Source organism: Pelobates fuscus, chromosome 3 (genome assembly GCF_036172605.1).
Source record: "Pelobates fuscus isolate aPelFus1 chromosome 3, aPelFus1.pri, whole genome shotgun sequence".
In the NCBI taxonomy this organism is placed as follows: Eukaryota; Metazoa; Chordata; class Amphibia; order Anura; family Pelobatidae; genus Pelobates; species Pelobates fuscus.
In genome coordinates, this window is record NC_086319.1 from 260,152,999 (window position 1) to 260,178,893 (window position 25,895).

At 40.6% G+C, this 25,895-nt stretch overlaps 1 protein-coding gene across 1 annotated transcript in view; it reads left to right on the forward strand.

Moving 5' to 3' along the window:
- The window catches only part of PLEKHA2 (pleckstrin homology domain containing A2), a 70,007-nt gene that overhangs the window by 42,642 nt on the left and 1,470 nt on the right, over nt 1–25,895 (forward strand). The window contains exons 8-11 of the mRNA XM_063448413.1: nt 7,693–7,761; nt 9,886–9,956; nt 18,569–18,632; nt 22,078–22,155. Of these exons, the coding sequence (XP_063304483.1) occupies nt 7,693–7,761; nt 9,886–9,956; nt 18,569–18,632; nt 22,078–22,155 (282 nt within the window). The remainder of the gene's footprint in view (nt 1–7,692; nt 7,762–9,885; nt 9,957–18,568; nt 18,633–22,077; nt 22,156–25,895) is intronic.

The window sequence follows — 25,895 nt, forward strand, 5'->3', positions numbered from 1 at the left end:
GCCCCATGTGTTTTTTTGTTTTTTTTAATAATCCCTGGTGGAGGATTCATTATTTTCCACCAGGGATTATTAAAAAAACAAACATTTCCCTTGATATAGTGCCATAGTTGCCAACATTTGAGAAATTGGGACATTCAGCGCTCCCTGTACAGTGCTGCTCTCTGTATAATACATGGCTGTGTGTATAATATCCTGGGACAGTCAGTGCTCCCTGTATAGTGCTGCTCTCTGTAAATACAGATCTGTTTGTGTATAATATCCCAAGACAGAGAGCAGCACTATACAGGGAACACTGATTGTCCCAGGATATTATACAGACACAGACCTGTATTATACAGAGAACAGCACTATAGTATTATACAGGTAGCTGAGCATATACCCCATGTCCCAATCTCTAGACTACAAGTACCTGTCAACAGCAGCTCCCAGATGCGTGTAACAGGGCTAAAGTGTGCGGCAGCTCACACAGATGATTCAGCGGTAAAGCGCACTCGCTGGCAGAGCCAAACTGGAAAGTAGCCCTGGAAAAAAATGTATGCCATTCCTATAGGTCAATATATATATATATATATATATATATATATATATATATATATATGTGTGTGTATATATATATATAGTATAGTGAGCACACAAGCTCACTGACATGCGCAAATAGGCTCACTGACAGACAAAAAACTCTCTGACTCGCACACAGGCTTACTACAGACAAACTCACTTGTATAAACACAAGGCTCACTGCAAAGAAGTTCAGGGACACACACATGCTCAATAAATAGAAGCTCACTGACACACACAAGCAGTACCATCTTAACAGTGTTAAGGGCCCCCGGGCAAAGCAGTGCACTGGGGCCCTTCCTACACAACAACTCACAGGAATAAAAATTGTAATTATTGATAGACTGCTGAGTACATACACACAGTACACAAATACGAACACCGAGAAACTTCTGAATACACACACACAGATGTTGCTGAATGCACACAGACGTTGCTGAATGCACACAGACGTTGCTGAAATACACACAGACTGCTGAGTCCATACACACACACATACGGCTGAGTCCATACACACACACACAGACACAAAGACAGACACACAGACTGCTGAGTCCATACACACACAGACTGCTGAGTCCATACACACACAGACTGCTGAGTCCATACACACACAGACTGCTGAGTCCATACACACACAGACTGCTGAGTCCATACACACACAGACTGCTGAGTCCATACACACACAGACTGCTGGGTCCATACACACACAGACTGCTGGGTCCATACACACACAGACTGCTGGGTCCATACACACACAGACTGCTGGGTCCATACACACACAGACTGCTGGGTCCATACACACACAGACTGCTGGGTCCATACACACACAGACTGCTGGGTCCATACACACACAGACTGCTGGGTCCATACACACACAGACTGCTGGGTCCATACACACACAGACTGCTGGGTCCATACACACACAGACTGCTGGGTCCATACACACACAGACTGCTGGGTCCATACACACACAGACTGCTGGGTCCATACACACACAGACTGCTGGGTCCATACACACACAGACTGCTGGGTCCATACACACACACAGACTGCTGGGTCCATACACACACACAGACTGCTGGGTCCATACACACACACAGACTGCTGGGTCCATACACACACACAGACTGCTGGGTCCATACACACACACAGACTGCTGGGTCCATACACACACACAGACTGCTGGGTCCATACACACACACAGACTGCTGGGTCCATACACACACACAGACTGCTGGGTCCATACACACACACAGACTGCTGGGTCCATACACACACACAGACTGCTGGGTCCATACACACACACAGACTGCTGGGTCCATACACACACACAGACTGCTGGGTCCATACACACACACAGACTGCTGGGTCCATACACACACACAGACTGCTGGGTCCATACACACACACAGACTGCTGGGTCCATACACACACACAGACTGCTGGGTCCATACACACACACAGACTGCTGGGTCCATACACACACACAGACTGCTGGGTCCATACACACACACAGACTGCTGGGTCCATACACACACACAGACTGCTGGGTCCATACACACACACAGACTGCTGGGTCCATACACACACACAGACTGCTGGGTCCATACACACACACAGACTGCTGGGTCCATACACACACACAGACTGCTGGGTCCATACACACACACAGACTGCTGGGTCCATACACACACACAGACTGCTGGGTCCATACACACACACAGACTGCTGGGTCCATACACACACACAGACTGCTGGGTCCATACACACACACAGACTGCTGGGTCCATACACACACACAGACTGCTGGGTCCATACACACACACAGACTGCTGGGTCCATACACACACACAGACTGCTGGGTCCATACACACACACAGACTGCTGGGTCCATACACACACACAGACTGCTGGGTCCATACACACACACAGACTGCTGGGTCCATACACACACACAGACTGCTGGGTCCATACACACACACAGACTGCTGGGTCCATACACACACACAGACTGCTGGGTCCATACACACACACAGACTGCTGGGTCCATACACACACACAGACTGCTGGGTCCATACACACACACAGACTGCTGGGTCCATACACACACACAGACTGCTGGGTCCATACACACACACAGACTGCTGGGTCCATACACACACACAGACTGCTGGGTCCATACACACACACAGACTGCTGGGTCCATACACACACACAGACTGCTGGGTCCATACACACACACAGACTGCTGGGTCCATACACACACACACACACACACACACACACAGACACAGACACAGACACAGACTGCTGAGTACACACACACACACACACACACAGACACAGACACAGACTGCTGAGTACACACACACACACACACACACACACACACAGACACAGACACAGACTGCTGAGTACACACACACACACACACACACACAGACACAGACACAGACTGCTGAGTACACACACACACACACACACACACAGACACAGACACAGACTGCTGAGTACACACACACACACACACACACACACAGACACAGACTGCTGAGTACACACACACACACACACACACAGACACAGACACAGACTGCTGAGTACACACACACACACACAGACACAGACTGCTGAGTCCATACACACACACACAGACACAGACACAGACTGCTGAGTCCATACACACACAGACACAGACTGCTGAGTCCATACACACACAGACACAGACTGCTGAGTCCATACACACACAGACTGCTGAGCAGAGGCGGCTCTAGACTTTATGAGGCCTTAGGCGTAACTCAAACATGAGGCCCCACTAACAAAAAAGAGTCACATATACACATTGATGCACAGTACCTGTGTATGTGCCTGAGAGTGTGTCTGACAGAGTATCCTTGTGTGTGAGAATGTATGTCTCTGTGAGCATGTTTGCGTTTTTGTCTGAGACTGAAGTGTGTTGTGTGTATGGCGGGTGATGGTGTGAGGGGGTGATGGTGAGAGGGAGAGCGGGGGTGATGGTGAGAGTGAGCGGGGGTGATGGTGAGAGTGAGCGGGGGTGATGGTGAGAGTGAGCGGGGGTGATGGTGAGAAGGAAGGGGGTGATGTGAGAAGGAGGGGGGTGATGTGAGCAGGAGGGGGGGTGATGTGATGTGAGCAGGAGGGGGGGTGATGTGATGTGAGCAGGAGGGGGGGTGATGTGATGTGAGAAGGAGGGGGGGTGATGTGATGTGAGAAGGAGGGGGGTGATGTGGGGTGATGTGAGAGTGGAGGGGGGGTGATGTGAGAGTGGAGGGGGGGTGACGTGAGAGTGGAGGGGGGGTGACGTGAGAGTGGAGGGGGGGTGACGTGAGAGTGGAGGGGGGGTGACGTGAGAGTGGAGGGGGGGTGACGTGAGAGTGGAGGGGGGGTGACGTGAGAGTGGAGGGGGGGTGACGTGAGAGTGGAGGGGGGGTGACGTGAGAGTGGAGGGGGGGTGACGTGAGAGTGGAGGGGGGGTGACGTGAGAGTGGAGGGGGGTGACGTGAGAGTGGAGGGGGTGACGTGAGAGTGGAGGGGGTGACGTGAGAGTGGAGGGGGGTGACGTGAGAGTGGAGGGGGGTGACGTGAGAGGTGAGGGGGGGTTGACGTGAGAGTGAGGGGGGGTTGACGTGAGAGTGAGGGGGGGTTGACGTGAGTGAGGGGGGGTTGACGTGAGAGTGAGGGGGGGTTGACGTGATGTGAGAAGGAGGGGGTTGATGGTGAGGGTGGTGAGGCTGAGGGGGGTGAGGCTGAGGGGGGTGAGGGGTGGGGGGTGAGGCTGAGGGTGGTGAGGAGTGAGGCTGAGGGGGGTGGGGGGTGATGCTGAGGATGGTGAGGGGGGGGGGTGATGGTGAGGTGGTGATGCTGAGGGAGGTGGGGTGGTGAGGCTGAGGATGGTGAGGTGGTGATGCTGAGGGAGGTGGGGTGGTGAGGCTGAGGGTGCTGAGGGTGGTGAGGGGTGGTGAGGCTGAGGGTGGTGAGGGGGTGAGGCTGAGGGTGGTGGGCAGGGTGGTGGGGCTGTGGGTATTGGGGAGGCTGAGGGTGGTGGGGGGTGCTGAGGCGGAGGGTGGTGTAGGGTGCTGAGGCTGAGGCTGGTGGGGAGGGTGGTGGGGCTGAGGGAGGGTGGGGAGGCTGAGGTTATTGGGGAGGGTGGGGAGGCTGAGGGTGGTGGGGGGTGCTGAGGCTGAGGTTATTGGGGAGGCTGAGGGTGGTGGGGGTTGCTGAGGCGGAGGGTGGTGGGGCTGAGGGTATTGGGGAGGCTGAGGTTATTGGGGAGGGTGGGGAGGCTGAGGGTGGTGTGGGGTGCTGAGGTTGGTGGGGAGGGTGGTGAGGCTGAGGGTGGTAGGGAGTCCATACATACAGACACACAAACTTCCTCACTAAAAATCATGAAAATCACGTAGGTATGGTCAAGAGGTTCTGGTATTGTTCAAACCAAACATCCAGAAGGGGAAAAAATATGATTTAATTGTCTTTGACTATAGAATGATTTTTGGTACCAGACGTTGGATTTTGAATATTGTAGTAAATATTGATCTCCTGGTATATTTTCACACAAAAGGCTCTGAAGTTTACAAAGATTGATATGGGGGAGAAGGGGACAGGACATACACTTAACTTCCCTTCCATTGGTGAAGACACCTTATTACTGAGATAGGTCAAACTGAAAAAGGTACATGCTATTAAGAATGCAACAGTAGCTAAAATAACCATGAAGAAGGCATGGTAAGAATTTGATAGAAACAACACGAGTACGTGGATTCATCCTCAACCTACCTGAGTGTTGTTGCTGACTGTATACATCTCTTTATGGCCACAGTCACCTCATCTTCTAACGGCTACTTACAGCAGGATAATTGACCATATCTGAAAACAAATATTTTCTAAAGCTGGTTCAACAAACATGTCTTCAGATTTTGCACTAGCAGAGCTCTCTTGGGATGTGGTGGAACAGGAAATTCACAGCAAGAATATGCAGCCAACAAGTGTGAATTAACTGCGTGATAATACCAAGTTAGTATGTACTAGAATGTCTAAGGAATGTTTTCAGCACCTTTGTTAAATCCATGCCACAAAAATTCAGGAAATTGCCGAGGGGTAAAGGGAGGTGCATGTATGTAAAAACAGCTTGCAACAGTTACAGGTCTCTTGTCTGCTGGCTTTGCGCCCTCAACCAGAATTTCTGTGGATGTCCAATCATAGACTTCCCAATGTAGCTCAATGAAAAGTCTTTGCAAGGCAGGTGACCTGGGCAGTTGCCTACCTCTTGAGTATAGCTTCACTGAGCAATAAAAAACATGAAGTAACAGAATCAGTTGTCTGACAGCCAGGGGGTGTAACAAAGTTAAAGGGACAGTTTAGACACCATAACAACTTCATCTAAATGAAGTGGTGGATTGAGTTTTAGGGAGAGGGTGCAGGAGACACCTCTGCCCGGTGGAAAATTGGGCTCCAGAGAGAGGGAGATATTTGGCCTCCCTCCCCAGCAGCATGGCAGAGCTGTGCAATGCAAAAACTGCCTGGAAACTGCAGGGGATTGACTTTTGGAGGCTGGTAGCTCAACTAACTCTAATCTAAGACTGATTGGAGGTCTGGTACTTGGTTAGTCTACCCTTGGGGCTGAGACATGTGATGAAAGCCCATGTGCCCTGGGTTGTGTAGGTGCTTGAGGTCGGCCTCCTGCCCACATACTATGGGCCTGGTCAAAAAAGGGCTGTTGTGGCACTGTACTTGCCATTGTATTGTATGGAGGAAAGGAAATGCTCATTTGGTCTCTATAAATTGATGTTTGTGCAATCAAGGTTGTCATTCTACCCTGTACATTCAATTTTGATTAATGTGTGGGGGGAAAGGATATAATCACTGCTGCTGTACAGGAGCAAAGCCATCTAGAGGAAAAGAGCTATAATTGTTGTAAACTTGTCCAGTGGAAAAGGTCCCCTGAGATCCCAGTTCAGCTTCAGCGACTGGGTCTGAAGCACTTAAGAATTTCTGGTAGCAGTAATGAAGACGACCTAGGGAAGGATCAATTTTAGCTCTGGCCTCCCTGATTGAGGGACTGGAAGCACTGAACCACGAATCCGCTATTGCTCTCCAAGCAGCTATTGGGATTTTATTAAAAGGTTTCTGAGATTTACTGGGAAGCCTGCTAAGGGTCGGGATAGTAAAGGCCAATAGAAAAGGCAGTCTGTCGATCCCTGACTCTTTCCCAAAAGGGAATCCATACTGGGCAAGACCACCACATTTCAATGTAGGAGCCACGGTGGCCACAAAGCGTCCAGCAGTCATCAGTGACTGTGGACACCATTCCCATGCTTCATAACATTCCTTTGTTGCAATTATTTTGTAGTAGGTGTAACAAACTCTTACTGTAAAGGATACCACAGGGTAACTAAACAGCAGTTGTGTGTCCACCATTGCTAGTTTTTTTTAATGTCTATCTTGTCCTGTTTGTCACTGCAATACTTTTTATTACTTTTTATTGCATATTGTGGCATATTTCTCCTCCACCTATCAGCTGTTCGTTATCCTCTAGACTGTAAGCTCCTTTGAGCAGGGTCCTCAACTACCTATTGTTACGGTTACATTTTGTTATTGTATCATTTGGTAAATTCCCCTTTTATTGTAAAGCGCTGTGGAATAAGCTGGCAATATATAAATAATAACCAATAATAATAATCAGACATCAATGTAGGATTTGCATTAATTTGAGAATTTGAGTGAGCGAGAGAGAGAAGGAGGCAATGAGACCGGGTGTCTCTACTTGTATCTTCAGCCATGGAAGTAATCCTTGATTATATAATTATGATTATTAATAATCACATTTACCAGTAAAAGATTTGCTGTCCTAAAAGAGAATAAAAAGGAGAATTCAGACTTGACTACAATGTACAAGCCTTACAGCTCGGTACAGTACACCGATAGATGCTGTATGGCCAATTACTTACTTCATTCCATGTATAGAATGTGGTTGGGATGATCGAGTGTAGACAATTGGGGTGGAATTCAGAGATAATTATAATATAAATGCACAGGGCTTACTTTAACCTATGTTTTTGAGTTTTAGAAAAGTCTCCTTCTGAAAAAATAAATAAATGTTATATTTTATTTCAGAGAAAAAACTGGAAAAGGAGATATTTTATCTTGGATGCAGTTTCTATTAGTTATTGCAAATGTGAAAAGGTACGTAAAGATGAACTAACTTTAAAAAAAAACATTTCCCCTAAAAAGCACTATAGTGGTCCCACTCCCGTGGCGCTGAGGGGGGAGGAAGGGGTTAATCCCTTACCTTTTTTCCAGCGCTGGGCTCCCTCGTCGCTGGGACTCTCCTCCCTCTTCTTCCGTCATCGGCTGAATCGGCTGAAATTCTCAATGCTTTCCTATGGTCGCTGGCGTCTTCTCACTGTGAAAATCACAGTGAGAAGCGCCTCTAGCGGCTGTCAATGAGACAGCCACTAGAGGCTGGATTAACCCTAATGTAAACATTCTCTGAAACTGCTATGTTTACAGCAGGCAGGGTTAATCCTAGATGGACCTGGCACCCAGACCACTTCATTAAGCTGAAGTGGTCTGGGTGCCTATAGTGGTCCTTTAACAAATTGACATTTAACAGGATTCAATAAAAAATGAGAGCTCAAATGTGGCTATGTTATCATGGCAAATGTTATGTACGTGACAATTAAAAATGTATGAATACAAGTGATAGGCATTGAAAGGGTCAATTCTGTTAAGATACATTTTTTTTGTTAAGATGAATCATAAGGACACCTGGTAACCCAGTTTTGCACATGACTTCTCCCTATAACTCCTCCTATTACTCCATATAACCTCTCCCTATAACCCCTCCTATTACTCCATATAACCTCTCTCTATAACTCCTCCTATTACTCCACATAACCTCTCCCTATAACTCCTCTTATTACTCCATATAACCTCTTCCTATAACCCCTCCTATTACTCCATATAACCTCTCTCTATAACTCCTATTACTCCATATAACTCCTCCTATTACTTTATATACCCTCTCCCTATAAGTCCTCATATTACTCCATACAACCTCACTCTATAATCCCTCCAATTACTCCATATAACCTCTTCCCATAACTCCTCATATTACTCCATAAAACCTCTCCCTATAACCCCTCCTATTACTCCATATAACCTCTCCCTATAACCCCTCCTATTACTCCATATAACCTCTCCTTATAACTCCTCCTATTACTCCATATAACCTCTCCCTATAACTCCTCCTATTACTCCCTATAACCTCTCCCTATAACCCCTCCTATTACTCCATATAACCTCTCCTTATAACTCCTCCTATTACTCCATATAACCTCTCCCTATAACTCCTCCTATTACTCCATATAACCTCTCCCTATAACTCCTCCTATTACTCCATATAACCTCTCCCTATAACCCCTCCCATTACTCCATATAACCTCTCCCTATAACCCCTCTTATTACTCCATATAACCTCTCCCTATAACCCCTCCCATTACTCCATATAACCTCTCCCTATAACCCCTCCCATTACTCCATATAACCTCTCCCTATAACCCCTCCCATTACTCCATATAACCTCTCTATAACCCCTCCTATTACTCCATATAACCGCTCTCTATAACTCCTCCTATTACTCCATATACCCTCTCTCTATAACTCCTCCTATTACTCCATATACCCTCTCTATATAACTCCTCCTATTACTCCATATACCCTCTCTATATAACTCCTCCTATTACTCCATATACCCTCTCTATATAACTCCTCCTATTACTCCATATACCCTCTCTATATAACTCCTCCTATTACTCCATATAGCCTCTCCCTGTAACTCCTCCTATTACTCCATATAACTTCTCCCTATAATCCCTCCTATTACTCCATATAACCTCTCCCTGTAACTCCTCCTATTACTCCATATAACTTCTCCCTATAATCCCTCCTATTACTCCATATAACCTCTCCCTATAACCCCTCCTATTACTCCATATAACCTCTCCTTATAACTCCTCCTATTACTCCATATAACCTCTCCCTATAACCCCTCCTATTACTCCATATAACCTCTCCTTATAACTCCTCCTATTACTCCATATAACCTCTCCCTATAACTCCTCCTATTACTCCATATAACCTCTCCCTATAACCCCTCCTATTACTCCATATAACCTCTCCCTATAACCCCTCCTATTACTCCATATAACCTCTACCTATAACTCCTCCTATTACTCCATATAACCTCTCCCTATAACTCCCCAAATAGTATTAAATACACGTTATGACTCCCATATTTCTCTCTAGGATCCGGTACCTCTGCGTATTATATACCTCAGGGAAATTTTAAAGACACATGAATGTCTTGTAAAGTCTGGGTAAGTAACAAGGAAATTATTGTCTTACTTTTTGTGTACAGTTTACCGGTACAGTTTGTATAGTCGTGCTTTTATAGAGACCTTTTAACCTTAATTTTCTGTAAACCACAAATCATTTTGTAATAAATGAGACAGTAAGTAAAGTGTACGGTATTTGTTTTCAATATAGGATGTATTATAATATATGCAGCTAGGCATTAAGCTAAGCCCCAGTTAACAGCCTCCATAATTCAAGATCAAATCCCTACATGAAGCCCACCTAGACATGCCAATTGTCTGTGTAACATGCAACATCTCTGCGTTTGTTGGAATCATTGTTCCTCTAAAGGAGTCGCCAAATTTTTATACAGTTCTAGAAATGCATCACCACTCTTCAGCTAACCCTTTCCTGGCCTTATGTAACGATAATATGAAAGGGGCAGTTTGATCTATTAACCTCAACTGAACCTCCCCCCCACCCACCCCCCTGCAAGGAACCGGTTATATGATAAATGGGTTTGGTTTCTGGTAGTTCCTCTTCTGACTGGTACATCCAGGTGAGGAAGCAGAGATAAGACATCCTGTGTGCTGTGGTTTAAACTGATGTCACCGCTGTAAAGAGCGGAAACTGCATTTCACAAAGCTAACTGCACATTTTAATTGTGACTATCGTCCCCACATATGTGTCACATGCTGCACTGTATATTAACGCGTATGTATAGGAAGCCCTTTCCTCTATCTGGTGCACTGCGTACTAGGCATGGATCTCGTTATTTAGTAGTATGATGAGACACCAAATCATTACTGTCACTGTATGGTTGTCATTTATTTTACCTGCACTCTAGAAGCAGATCATTCCTGTTATTTGTACTCTAGAAGCAGAGATGTTTAAGTATACAAGAAATAAAGTACAACATATGCAGAAGGGAAGAGAGATTGCAAGACATGCTGTTTTAAAATAGAAAGAGTTGCTGTACAGTATAATGATGAAATAGGATGAAACAAACTGTGTGTTAGCAGAAGTCATGTGAAGTGAGACATGGCTAGGCTGCTGTAGGGAGAGAAATGATGTACGTAAGTTGCTAAACTTCCTTAAAGTGTACCTGTCATGGCTCATATTAAAGAGCATTCGATTCCATTTATACACTGCTAGCAGTGTAAATAGATTTTCATTTAAAGCTCTTTAATTTTTTGACCCCTTTATTCTGCAGCATTAGATCAGTATCCTGATGGCACAGAGTGTTTAATGGTGTGAACTGAGTGACAGGGAAAGCAGGAGAACCCTGCCCCGGGTGATTCTCTTGCTTACTGTGTCACTGTGTCACTCCCTTAACAGGTGTTTTTTGCGCATGTTGCGGGGGGGTGGGATGCACTAGCAGTGAATTCTGCATGTTGGTATAAGGAATAATGATTTCTCTGCTTCGGGAAGCATTGTCCACTCACAACAAACAGGGGATGGCAACAAAGGGTGGGTGTTACAATAGTGCACTGGAGCACAGAACAGCAGGTAAGCACAAATATATATAAGGTCTGCAGACTAGGTAAAAGTCTCAGAGAATGATAAAGTGCATTTTCTAAGAATTGTGCAGTCCTGCAGAATTTCACATCAGTGTTGTAGGCCAAAAGAGGATAAACAAAGCTGAAGGGTAGAAGGAAGTCACTGAGGAGGGGTGTACATTAGAGAACATACTGATGTGTTTCACCAGAGATGTTGATAGCTTTGTAGATTAGTGTAAGGATGACATTCCATAGATGCAAACTGTTGCACCCAGGTACAAATATAGATTAGTACATCAAATTTATTATTTATGCCTAGTTAACAATACCACCTCTAAATAAATCCGCACCGCGTTCAGTTCAGGTCAGCTCATAAGTACATTCAGCTCTTCCTTGCCACAACTGATAACATAACTGCACACACAACTCTTGAATACCTGATGTCGTGTGTCATATTATTGAGTCATCACTGGAGGCTCAGGCCCTGCCAGATCACATTAAAATAATGGCGTTTGAGGTTCTGTCAGCCTTATCACATAAAATATCTGCTTGCAATCACACTCCAAATAGCTTTCATGAGTTATAGCTGACATAAATAATTATAACTATATACTAATATGCGCACACGTATAGATTGATAGATAAGCTGAACATGAATGGAGAATTGTCTGTTTATTTTTATATATGCTATCAAGCTCTGTCTGCCCCTAGATGACCAGGATTTTTACTCTCTCGTCTACGTTACATACATACGTCTGTCTGTTTTATTTATTTACAAACACTGTTTTCTTATCTGTAACTGCATTATTTAGTAAGTGATTTTTTTTAAACAGTTTTTCTGTCAAACCAAATTTTTCATGTTTGTTTCCATTAAATAATGTTCTATCTATACTGTAATGAAACATACATCTAAACATTACTTTTCAGGGTAACTTTCACAGACTGCTTCACAGTGAAGGTGTTAACATACTAGACTGTGTACTGAGTAGCCCCAAAGTAATGTGATATATACAATGCATAAAAAACATATATCTAGGAGAGACATACCTTTTTTAATTTTTTTTTTTTTACAATATGACATTAAGAAATATAATGTACCTTTTTTATGTAAAATGTTGCTAGAGTTCTGGCTATTGACAGCTACAAAGTGGTACACTATCTCCCTCTAGTGGTACTTTGGTTAAACTGTCGTTAGGTAGAGTGAACTGTAACCCGGTAATTTTAATTTCCAACAGAAGTAGTAAAATGTCTAGGCTAAGCAATAGATTAAAAAACGGTGACCCTCACTGGAACTTATCGAAAGCCCAACGACTATCCCAAACAAATTTGACCTCACATATATCATTCTAAAAGGACCTTATCCATGAGATTATCAGGTTGGATTCAGTGGTTGGAAAGTGGTTCAGAACCAACGTGGCATTTGTCCTCCGCATGTGTTGAAAGAAGTCCATATGGTATAAAGGGATAAATTACGGGTACGGTTTGTTTTCTGAAACTGTTCACTGCAGCCTTAGAATAAGTATATTTCTCTGTGCGTTTTGACATATTTTGATTGTTTAAATATTATGGGAGACATACTTTAAAGTATTTTTTTCTCTTTTTTTTTTTTAAATCTATTTTTGGGATCCTTCTTATTTAGTGTTAGCATCATTTTGAATGCTTTAAATTGGGACGATAGGAATAATTTCAGCTTTTTGTACTGAAATATTTTATGAAATAGAAGTGGCAAATAAGAGTTTGCATATTAAGCCTAACCAAATTTTATCACACAATTCCCGATTTGAGCCAGTTTCATATTTCCATCATTAGGTTCTGGATTCCAGTTGATCATTTGCATCCAGATAGACTGAAATCTGATCAGCACTCAAGTTAAATATGAGGCTGTATTGTGCTATCCAGACATTGGTAGATCTTGTGATCAATATCTAGATCTCATTGTCTGTTGTCTGCTATTAGAGTACTACGGCTAACAACTCTTTTTGGAGCTGGAATGAAGTTCAGACAGAGTCTGCTTGTTGTAATTGTAATGTGACAGACTGCTGTTATGGTCTGTGTACCGTTCTCATCCTACTACTTACCCTCGGTTTTCCTATAATTGGTACCACAACTTGCCATAAGAGACCACCAACAACAGGCCCCGCCCAATAGTTCCAATTTCTGAGGGGAGTCCCCCAGTTTTGGGATCCTGACCCAATTTAGTTCCCTGGGGACACCAGGGTACTGTCCTCTGGCAGCACAGCACGAATGCATCATTAGATGCACGAGTGCTTTGAACATGCACCAGGATCCTGCAGAGAGCTTATCAACAGCACCACTTCATTTTTCTGCTTGGATCTATGGGCGTTGCCATTGATGTGAGTCACGCCACTGGTGACACCCCTTTAGGCCCCTCCCACCCTCCTTATTTTGGGAGGTATGCAGTAGCAAATACAAATGTATCCATTCTACAAACGGCTTCTTTAGGGGCTGTATATGCTCTCTTGTTAAATATCTTTGGGTTCATTCTTTGCCTCATAGAGCCAGTTCATGTATAGTACTCTACATGTGGATATCATTTTCATCAAGGGAGGATATTTGCACTCTAAAGAGTGTTGAAAGCAGAGAGCGCATTGTGAAATAATCTAATCCAATATTAATAAATACATTGACCATTGTATGCTTTCTAAGTAAGTAGGCAAGAGTCTGGTAGTATTGTATATAGCAATAAAAATTTATCGCCCACATGCCAAAAATATTTGTATTTCTGTTTATTTCAATATTCATCTGTATAATAAAAAAAACTACCAGATCCTGATTCCTTTTAGATATTTTTAACATTGCACACCTTGGTGTCTAGTTTTATGCTTTAATAGAAGTAATAAATGCAAACACTGAATGTTTCATACAGACTATTGACATAAGGCAATACATCATGATATATAATCACAGAAAAGGATAGTATATCACACCATACTGATCTACTCTATAGAATAGTTTAACCTACATAAATACATTACAGTAATTATACTATGGTAATGTATTTTATCAACATCCAATCTACCCTCTCACATGACAAAGTGTACCACATTCCTGAGATGTACTAAAAAGGATAAATTGGAATGGTCAACATCCAAATACATCTGTCAGGATAATGTGCCCTGGAGATGTAGATAAAATATTTACATTATATATGAATAATTAAGGAATGCATTTCCAGTACATAAATAGAACTGAATAGTATAGTTCTATTTAACAATATTTTACCTTTCAGTTATTTATGGACCATTCTAGATTATGATAGGTTCTGCAATGCTCCTTAAGGAGTTGTCCAAACTAGGCCCACCAGCTGTTGTTGGATATCTGTTTCTGTAATTCTCTGCCAGCCATTTTGAGTGAATAACAGTAGTTATTTCAAGGTGAAATATTGTGTATATTTGTTTTTGTTAATGGTGCTTCTATCTTGTAGGCTTCTGAATTGGCTGCTAAGAACTCGTTATTTGCCTTTGCAACTACATCTGGGGTGGGCTATTCGTAAACTGTGTTCTGCCATTTAAGAGAATTAGAGTTAGGATTATTTATGATTCAGAAAGATCTAATGTTAATGTAGGGGAGCCAGAACTTATTAAGCTGTGGACTCTTATTCACATTATGGGCGAAAATGATAAATGTTACGGTCCACATCATCTCCAGTGTCCACATAGGTTAGAAAGAAGCAAGCCCTAGGATGTGGTTACAAATGACGGTATAATGTTCTATACGATGCAGTCCATTATAAACTGCTCTACAATGATTCCTGGTCTTACCAATGCAGTGTTATTATAGGGTTAGTATGAGGCTCAATATTTTTAGAACTCCATGTACTAATGTATTCTTATTAAAACATAACTGTAGGAGAACGAAGGTGAAAGGATTGATCTTAAAAGTTATAATAGGATACCTCCTAAAAAGACGGAATCATTAAGATTCAATTTTATTGTTACTTGGTTTATGTAAAATGCCATTTAAACTATCCTACTATTCTCTTTCGGCTCCCATCCTGTTTTTGATTAGGGCCTAATAAACTTAGAGCCACCCATTATAATAGGCATTTAGCATCGAGAAGGATTTAAACATAATGAGCAGTCTAAGGTATATAATGATAGCTTTATTCTGACACCTTATACTATTAGTCATGGAATATGCAACAGAAGTGTGTTAATGAGTATCCATTTCCTTAGCAATCCTATGTTAACGTTGATGTGTAGAATTCTGGTATTCACGATGTGAATGGTACAGAGAGTGTAGAGGGAGTAAGAAGACATAAATGAAATAGCTCTAAAAACTGGATGAAAGGGTTTCACCAAATCCTACAAACAGGAAATAAAATACACCATAAAGTAAAATGTAACGTTGCTGTGTTCGTCTCTTTTGACATCCTCAACAATAAACAAAACTAAACATAGAGCACAATGTGGGGCAACAGATTGTCCACAACATGTGAGTTAGACAGGAGAACACAGGTAATGGAAATCAGGAACCTTCTGGCTGCAATGGCTACGACACACTGACTACGCAAATTGCTTGGATGGCACTGTAACAATATGCACTTGGTATGCATAGCCACTGCAAGTTGGCCTTGAAACAGTAGGTGGCACTGCACAAGACCCATAACCAGTATACTAATTGTACAGTGGGCTTCAAGAATATAAACTGCTAAGGATTCTGTATGAAAAGCTGCTGGAAGTGCTGTAGTGTTAGACGTGAAATCAGTCTGAGGTTGAAGGCTAAGAATTGTTATTCATATTATTTCTGTCACAGTTCTGTCCCAATGACCTTCCTTTGTGGTGATCCGAGTAATAGCAATGCCTTCCAGGAAATGCCTTCTCGTGCGTATGGTCCTTGTGGAATATTCGAATAAACTCAGATTGTACTTGTCACTACTCTGCACTCCCCACCGTCCACAACACATCCATCTATTCAGCTCACACCAATGCCAGGACAGCCATCATACCGCAGCTGCTAAAAATAATTACCAGGATATGTTTCTAACTTCCCAACTTAATGAGGTCATGTCTAGCGACGATTATGGGGCAGAGCGAGGCCAGTGTTTTAATTTATAGACCTGCAATCCTTCTGGAAATGGACATGTTGTACTATATAATGATGCTGAGCCTCCCTACTGCTAAGTAGCATCAAATAGATTGGTACTGTATACAACATTATACCATTACTCTACATAATATTGTTTGCTTTTAGTTTATTTTACTGCAGATTGTGTTGCTTTCACCTACATCCTATTGCAGTTGGGTTTTTATTACATTTTGGAAAACTAAATCAATATAACAAACAGTAACCGACAGTTGTGTGTTTATATAGTCACCTGTTGTATTTTTATAGAATTCACGGTTATAAGTAACAACACAGGTAAACGTAAAGAAATGAGAATAAAATTGTTCATTACTTACCATATTTTTCTTTTCCTGACTTTTTATTTTTTTGGTTTTCTCCTCCCTTTAGCTGGAAATGATTGCTCCTTGACCATAAAATTATAATATTTTATTAAATCTAGGCTACATAAGGACTCATCCCTGCAGATGTTCTATGTCTGATTGCAGGCTAAACCACAAAAAACATATTGCCTGTAAGGGGACGTTCAATGTATAGGCCTACAAGTCCTGAATGTACATGACAATGGAACAGCATGGCATATGGACTTGAAGGCATATTTTATATGGATTGCTATCATGACAGCCCATGGAGTAGAAATATCTGTAGTATAAGGACCCATTACTAAGATAGGCGACTGTAGGCTTCGATGAGATGCAGACTTTTATATGGCGCCACTAATCCATCTTCTTTTAGCCCTAGTAGCTCAAAACAAACATTCTGAAAAAATTACCTGTCCTTAAGAGATAAGTCTTCATTCATCTTATTAAATACAGTGTATGTAAGGTTCCCTCCTTCTCTGAGACTATAGGGTAGATTCCAATCCAGTGTCCATATTTGGTGGATAATGTTTTCTGACTTTTGGAGACTATTGCACGATATTGTGATCACAGCAAACAGAGATAGCAAGATAGCTGAATGACAAAAATAAAAGGATTCATTATAGAATTATTTGACCTGTCTGTTCTTAAACCCTTCTAGTAGAATTTATCACTAAGTAGTCCATGATGGTCACCAGCATAGGTAATAGAGAGTTAAGTGGAAAAGCTAAAGAAAGCTTAGGACGATAGACCCATTGCTGTCCTGAGCAAGAAATATAATGGAGAATAAAGTAAAATGTACAGATTAGCTTACCCAATTTTTTTTAGTTTTCTTCAATATTCTGTCTGTTACCAGAAAAATGGTATCATAATTACTGAAATTTAGATGTCTACAAAAATAACTACATGTATTTTATGTATTTAATAAAGTTGTTCCTAAATTATTTTAATCATTTTTTTTTTAATTTTTTTTTTAAATCAACACCGTAAAATCAACCAGATTGTCTGGAAAATGTTACCATGTTAATTACACTGTTTTATTTATTTATTTTTTTGGCAAAAGGCAGAACTGTAGTGAATTGATATGTATATATATAAAAGGCAAAATGAAGCCACATATTTAAATAAATAAAAAATTTTAAAAATTTAAATCCAATCCTGCTATCACAATGTGGCTGTTTTAGTCTAACTTGTTCAATTTTGATTTCTATCAGAGAATTGGCCTTTAAGGCCTGCATTTAATATTATTGCATAAGCTTTTCAAATGAGTTAAGTTTTTTGGAGAAAATCTTAAAATGATTTAATATTATTCAAATGTTTTAATTTGTGATATAATTTTTTTTTAATATATAGATTTTTTTATAATTATGATTTTTTTTTACATTTTGATATTTTGAATTTAAAAAAAAGTTTATTACAAAAAATATTACATTATTTGAAATGTTTATACAACAATATAAAACTATGCCTAAATACTTTTATCCATATATTAATTGTATACCGTACTGGTGCATGAAAATGCTGAGTATCTCCTTGCAGTTTGTTTATATATTTAATAAATAAATGTATTAGATGTTTAATGTATCACTTGTTGTATCGGATATTAAATGTATACATATGTTGGTTACAAAAAAACACATTTTTAAAAGTATGATGCACTAAACATCCAAATTATATTCTCATTTCTTTTAGGGATCTGTTGATGAGAGACAATTTGTTTGAAATCATTACTGGCCCAAGGACATTTTACATCCAGGTATCATACTCATTATATGTGATTATTCATAGTTCTGAGTTTGGTGCATACTACTTAATAGTCTATAGGATGTCCATATATTCATGCCGTTATCACTATATACATAACTTACAACTCAAATAACTTCATAGCATAATAAGTGATTCTAACCCCTCAATTAATTAATACATAACTTTTAATAAAACCCTTAAAATCAAAGTGGAAATCACCACCAACAGTGTAACAAACTTTGGTAAAAGAGGAACTGTACAAAAGTTTTCAGTGTCCTCAGAACAAAAAATCTATTGCGCAAAAGATAGATATTTGCCCAAATCGAAGATATGAATAAGATTGTATGCAAAAGCCACTCAAATTAGCGGCAGCAGTACAATTAATTATTCATAATGGCATATCTACAATGATACTTATACGATCCTAGTATGGTATAATAAACTGATGTGGGGATAACCACCGTCGAGGTAATAAAGGTTATGAACACTAGTAAATGAGGAACTGTTCAAAAGTTTGCAGTGGCCTCAATGCTGAAATCTATTAGCACAAAAGCAATATTGCCCAGTAGATGACTGTTTATGAAGATAGTATGTTCGTACCTATACGATTTTGCTGCACAAACAATTAATCATACATATTGACATAAGATCTATACGCTTTTGGCTGCACAAACAATTACTCATACATATTGTAAATAATGGCCAAAGATGCACGGGTACAGCGTTAATCTTATTAAATAAGTCGTAATTAAAGGCTGAGACCTCCTACATGGAGATCGCTAATCTGCCCACAGCTTGTATATAACCCCTTAGTTAACAGTGTGTCAATGTGCTAACGGGGTTCGTATGACATGGCCTTAGATGGTGCCTAATAAAAGCCTAATATGTTCAGAGTATGTCGGGGATCAATCACGGTCCTCAGTGAACCCCAACAGCAACAATGTTAGAAGTATGATTAGTGATTAGCCTTTAGTATAATGTTTAAGTGAGATATGTGGATCGCCACCGTAATAGTAAAACGTAAAATACGGGAGGAACTGTTCAAACGTTTTCAGTGTGCTCCGTATAACAGTCTATTGCGCAAAAACGATTTTTGCTCAAATCACTAGGCGGCCTTGGATGGTGCCAAGTAGAAAATCTTATAAATAAATAAATATATACCGGGAAAGGTCACAATTGACACAAGCTCCCAGTAACAACAGTAGTAAGTGCATAAAATAAACAGACTAACAACTGAGTGGGAGGGACATGTATACAGAACCAGCAGGGTAGCCTATGAATAATGAGATGGTACGGCTAGCTCGTAGCCGAAACAACTTAGCCGTGAGTTCTTGTCCCTGCCACAAACAGCTGGAAGTCAGCTCGAGAGCCAGATGCCACATAAACCGTGGTACAGAAAGGTAAGATGTAGCAATGAATGGCAGCGGCAGTGGATCATCGAGAAGCCCCTGACGCGCGCGTCAATTGTGACCTTTCCCGGTATATATTTATTTATTTATAAGATTTAAGATAAATAAGATTTTATTTATAATTATTTTATAATTGTTTGTGCAGCCAAAAGCGTATAGATCTTATGTCAATATGTATGATTAATTGTTTGTGCAGCAAAATCGTATAGGTACGAACATACTATCTTCATAAACAGTCATCTACTGGGCAATATTGCTTTTGTGCTAATAGATTTCAGCATTGAGGCCACTGCAAACTTTTGAACAGTTCCTCATTTACTAGTGTTCATAACCTTTATTACCTCGACGGTGGTTATCCCCACATCAGTTTATTATACCATACTAGGATCGTATAAGTATCATTGTAGATATGCCATTATGAATAATTAATTGTACTGCTGCCGCTAATTTGAGTGGCTTTTGCATACAATCTTATTCATATCTTCGATTTGGGCAAATATCTATCTCTTGCGCAATAGATTTTTTGTTCTGAGGACACTGAAAACTTTTGTACAGTTCCTCTTTTACCAAAGTTTGTTACACTGTGGGTGGTGATTTCCACTTTGATTTTAAGGGTTTTATTAAAAGTTATGTATTAATTACACGTGGGCACTCATCCTCCTCCTTTCTGTGTATACTACTTTTGTAGTTCCCTTAGGGTTAACCCCTTGTCTGTGAGTGCCCCTTTCAGGCTTCCAGGTTTCTTCTGTTTTCTCCTTTCTAACCCCTCAATTAGCACTGAAACCTGGGTCCCCATTCATGTTTGCAGTGGATCCTTATTAGTTCTAACAGTAATACTATATTCACAAGGCTGTCCAGCTCAATGAAGACCCCTGTGAAGAGGTGTCTGGCAAAAATGATTTGAGTCTATTGTATAGTACACATGGGAGATATACTAAAATAATTTCTGCCTAGACTGCCACTTTAAGAACCAATGAATGGGACAAGCAAGCAGGTAGACTCTGCCCTCGGGAAGTGTTTTATAACAAACAAATAAAGGGGAAAAAAAGTGAGGCCGAGTCCCTCTGACCCTCTAACCAGGGCCCAGCCATATGTCACCTCATGCTCTCACATGAGTGGTGTTGTGAGGATCAATTACCTTTAGAGTAAATGTGCAGAAACTTGGTTAAGTATAAAACCATGAATGATTTGCCCCTTACCCCATTTAAATACCATGAACTAGCTCACTGATTCTCTCCTATCCCTCACAAGATGGGTGACGGAGGAGGATATAATCTATATTGCAGGATCCCATGCACTCACTACTGTTTTATGGCACCTATTTAAGGGTCTCTGTGAATGCAAAATTAACGAAGCCATGTGGCCAGATTACCTTGCTGCTATGCGGTGACAAAGTCATACATATAAATGCCCGTCTTGTTATAAAGATGTTTTTCTGTAAACTGTTTTTGTTTTTTTATATTTTATGTTTTTTGTTTGTTTATGGATTTCATTTGCACTTAGATTCCCATTACAATACCTTTAGTGAATAATGAACAAACATTTATTGTCCAAAAAAGTATGAAATGGTAAGGATATCCTAAAACATCTGAATGGCAGAAATTATTCCTCAATCACCTTATAAAGATAAAAGCATGGGGACGGAAAGAAAAGAAAATTAGATTTTTTTATTTTTTTTAAGACGTTTTCATATGTTTCCGAACATAACATTTTGTTCTCTACCAAACTTTTTACACATTAATTATAAGACGTGCACACAATCTAAATCAGAATCTGATTCAGTTATGATTTGGGTTTTTTGTGAGCAAACCAAATTTTCAGAATCAGTTTGTTTAATGATTGCCAGGAATTTAATTTGGATTAATTGCTAGAAACAGTTTTTTGTGCATGTCGATTGCAAAACAAATTATATAAACACCAGGATTGAGTGAAGGCCAGTAAGACATGGCAACTCCTCCGTGATATGTTGTTCTAAAAGTGTTTAAGAAATAAATGTTTAGAACCGAATATCTGGAATTGACTCTGGTCTTGTGTTCCTATGAACAGGCTGACAGTCCGCAGGAGATGCACAGCTGGATAAAGGCAATTAATGCAGCGATTCAAACACTGAGGATGCGCTACAGGGTGTGTATATCTGTATAAAACACAGAACTCCAAAAATAAATCTGTATTTACATAATAAACACATAACCGTGATTAGGCGCAAACAGATCTAAATATCTTAAACGCAAGGAAACACAATAAACAGGATGAAAAACACAAGTTGGCTGAAAGCGAGGGTATTGCATAACTTAATTTAATGCAGCAGTTTTGGTGTATAGAACATGCATCTGCAGTGTCACTGCACAATTCTCTGCCATTTAGGAGTTAAAGGGTTACTTCAACCAAAAAACGATGTTATTATAAAACACTGTTTTTGGTGAAGTAACCCTTTCTGAGGTGGTCTTCCCACCCCAAATTTAAAAAGTGAATAATTAAAAGCTAACACTTCCCTCCGTTACATCGCCATGTCCAATATCTGAGCTCAGTTCTACCCTCCTTGGCTGACACCACTTTTCCTCGCCGGACAATGAAGGGGGTCAGGGAGTTAAAACTGAGGGGAGAACACGAATGTGGTGTGCAGTGCCGCTATTGGCTGTATGGTGATAGCATGCCGTGCGTGCTGTCATTATAAGCCATGTAAGTTATGCAACAACATTTACTATAGGAATATACAAGTATGTGTATACATGTATTATTATTCTAGTAATAACCTCGAAAACTGAGTGTAAATTCAGAGTGCACACTCCTTGCTTTCCGCAATTAAACAATATCTATTTAACCCCTTAAGGACCAAACTTCTGGAATAAAAGGGAATCATGACATGTCACACACGTCATGTGTCCTTAAGAGGTTAAGAGAGGCTATAAACCAAACAATACATATAGAACTGATGTACGTCAGTATATGCTGGTACCAAACTATTCATTGATTGAATGGAAATCATAAAATTAACAGTGAAAAGGCATTGACACATGATACAGTGATACAAACCATGTGTTCATCAAGCAGACGCAGAGAGAGAGGGTGTAGATGGAAAAGAGCAAAAATGGAAGGGAGATGCATTGAGTAGGGCCTATAACAGGATAAGGCCCCTCGTTCTGCTGGACACTGTTCCTCAGCCAATTATTATTATTAATATGTGTATTTATATAGCGCCAGCTTATTCTGCAGTGCTTTATGTTCTGATAGATGGATAGATAGATATATAATGGTTAATATTTTGCTGCTTTGTGATGGCCTCTCACACATTCCAATGGAAGAGTTTGTGATATATTTCACAAACGTCAAGTCCTGTTCGATGACAGAAATGTCTTGAAGGATTTTTCAGTTCCCACTGGATGTGAAAAGGTGGAGTCCATCTGGGTGGAGGCTCCTTGTAAATATTGTTAAGCTTAGTAGTAATTACACCTTGTAATTGCCACATCATATTTTTCTTGTCCCTTTAAAATAAGGAACATCCCAGCATGTAGCATAACTAAACTGCATTACACAGTCTCCAGAGTTTCACATTTCAGCAGCTTCAGGGCAAATAGTGAGCGTATTATTCACTACCTGCCAAGCTTCAGATGAACTGAGAAAAACTCTGTGAGCCTTGGGGAAATGTTAGCCCAAACACAGTTCACATATTTAACACAATTATTAACCAATGCCACCACTCTACTACACTGTCACCAAATCGCGTGAGACCAACCAAAATCTGATTTTATTTAATTTCCATTGTTTTTGTGTTACACAACCCTGTTACAGTGCTGCCGCCTACGCCTATTAAGAGTTGGTAAGTGTGCTGGGGTTTAGAAAAATATGCCTCTCTGTATTTTGCTTTTGAACTGAAAACACCAAGGCGAATTGGTAGTGTAAGACCCAGCTAAGATGTTTGTCTTTTCAGACTAGTTGAGCTTGCACTTTAATGCCCATTAAAGTGATACTAAAAAATGCATGGATCTGGGATAGTGTGCAGACAACCTTTATTTTGGCTTCCACTATAGTCACCAGAACAACTTTGTCTTAATGAAGCAGTTTTGTATTGATCATGCACCAGCAGTCTCACTGCTTAATTCTCTGCCATTTAATAGTTAAAGGGACACTATAGTCACTAGAACCACTACAGCTTAATGTAGTGGCTCCGGTGTCTACATCCTGTCCCTGCAGGGTGAGCACTGTAAACACTGTTACTTGTAAGTGCCAGAAAATTGAGCAGTGAGACTGCAGGGGCATAACCTATATACTCAAACTGCTTCATTGAGCTAAAGTTGATTGGATGACATTCTTTGTAGCAATATACTCTTCTGTTCAATTCTAATCCATTACAAAATCATATATTCAAACACAAAGGGAAGACAACCCTTTGGATTTTGCACTAGAAATATGCTTAAAGGAACACCATAGTGTCAGGAACACAAACATATATTCCTGACACTAAAATGGTATATAAGGTGTTTAAACTAACCTTTTATCCAGTGCTGGCCCTGCCGTGCCTGTGTGGCTGTAATGAGAATAAAAGGAGAATTCATAGTAAATTAAAAATATTATTCTAGAAAAGCAAAATTGGAAAAATTCTCCAAGTCAGCTATGTTTTTTATTTTTGGCTATTTAGCAAATAACCCTCATATCGCTTAGCAGTTATGCCTTTGACAGAAAGATACAAGGTAAATAGGGCTAATAAAGTAAAAGGTAGAACATAGAGTAACCCTGAATTCATTCAACTTAATATCAGAGCGCAAAGAATAAACATTGTATACAGTACGTAGCTGCCGACACTAGAGATGACCCTCCTACAAAAATGACATTTCATGGTAAAATCTTTTATCACTTCTCAAAATACATAATTATATTTTTTTGAACTATATTATTACACATTACAAGCTGGAAATATTCCTTGAGCTATTTCGACATCCTCCCTTTGCACTTGTACAAATAACATTGGTGTTTGGCAAGAAAATAAAATTAAACATTTTCCAAGTAGGAAAAAACTACTTTTTGTGGGCCTGGGTTTGAAACCTAAATCCTATCTGTGGCAGGAGGGACAAGCATGGGTTTGAAATCCAAAAAATGTATAGTAGACTTTTATTACTTCATAGGATGAAGGTGAACAATGCCTACAGAATGCCTTTAACTAGTTAGAGGAGTTGGTTTGTGGTTAGGACAGATGATTAAGGTTAAAGGATCACTCTGAGCACAATAGCAAATTTGCATCATGGTATAGATCAGGGTTCAGCAACCTATGGCATGTGTGTCATGCATGGTACTCAAGATGATTTTGCACGGCACTCAAAGCTGCCAGAGCCAAACAGACTCTGGCCTATCAGGAGTTTCAGTGGAACTTCAGATATTTGCTAGTGCAAAAGTAGTCAAGATCCATGGAAACCCCACAAGAGTCACATCCTCGGATAGCCCTGATCTGGGTGGCCAAGATAAGATATTGGCCATTCTAGCAAATTATGATGAGGGGGCAACGGTGGAGATAAGTGATGTGGTTCTTGCACCTTCAGGAGATTAGATAAACAGATAGAGACATAGATTTATTGCTAGACAGTCCAAGCTATATGATGAATGCCACAGGCCACTTTACGTATTCACACACTGCACTGGAGCCCAGAGAACCTCTAAAGCATTTAAAAACAAATGGATGAAACAGGAAATATATTCACCACCACTGGGTAAAGTTTCAGCTTCACTGGGCCCTTCTCAAGCTTGCGAATGGTTTGGTTGAGCCTAATATTTGCCAGATTAAAAGATATAAATATCATAACAGTAATAACTTCTGTGGGATCAATAAAACAAATACTCTTATTAAAACATTTTGAATAGTGTTGAGTGTTTCC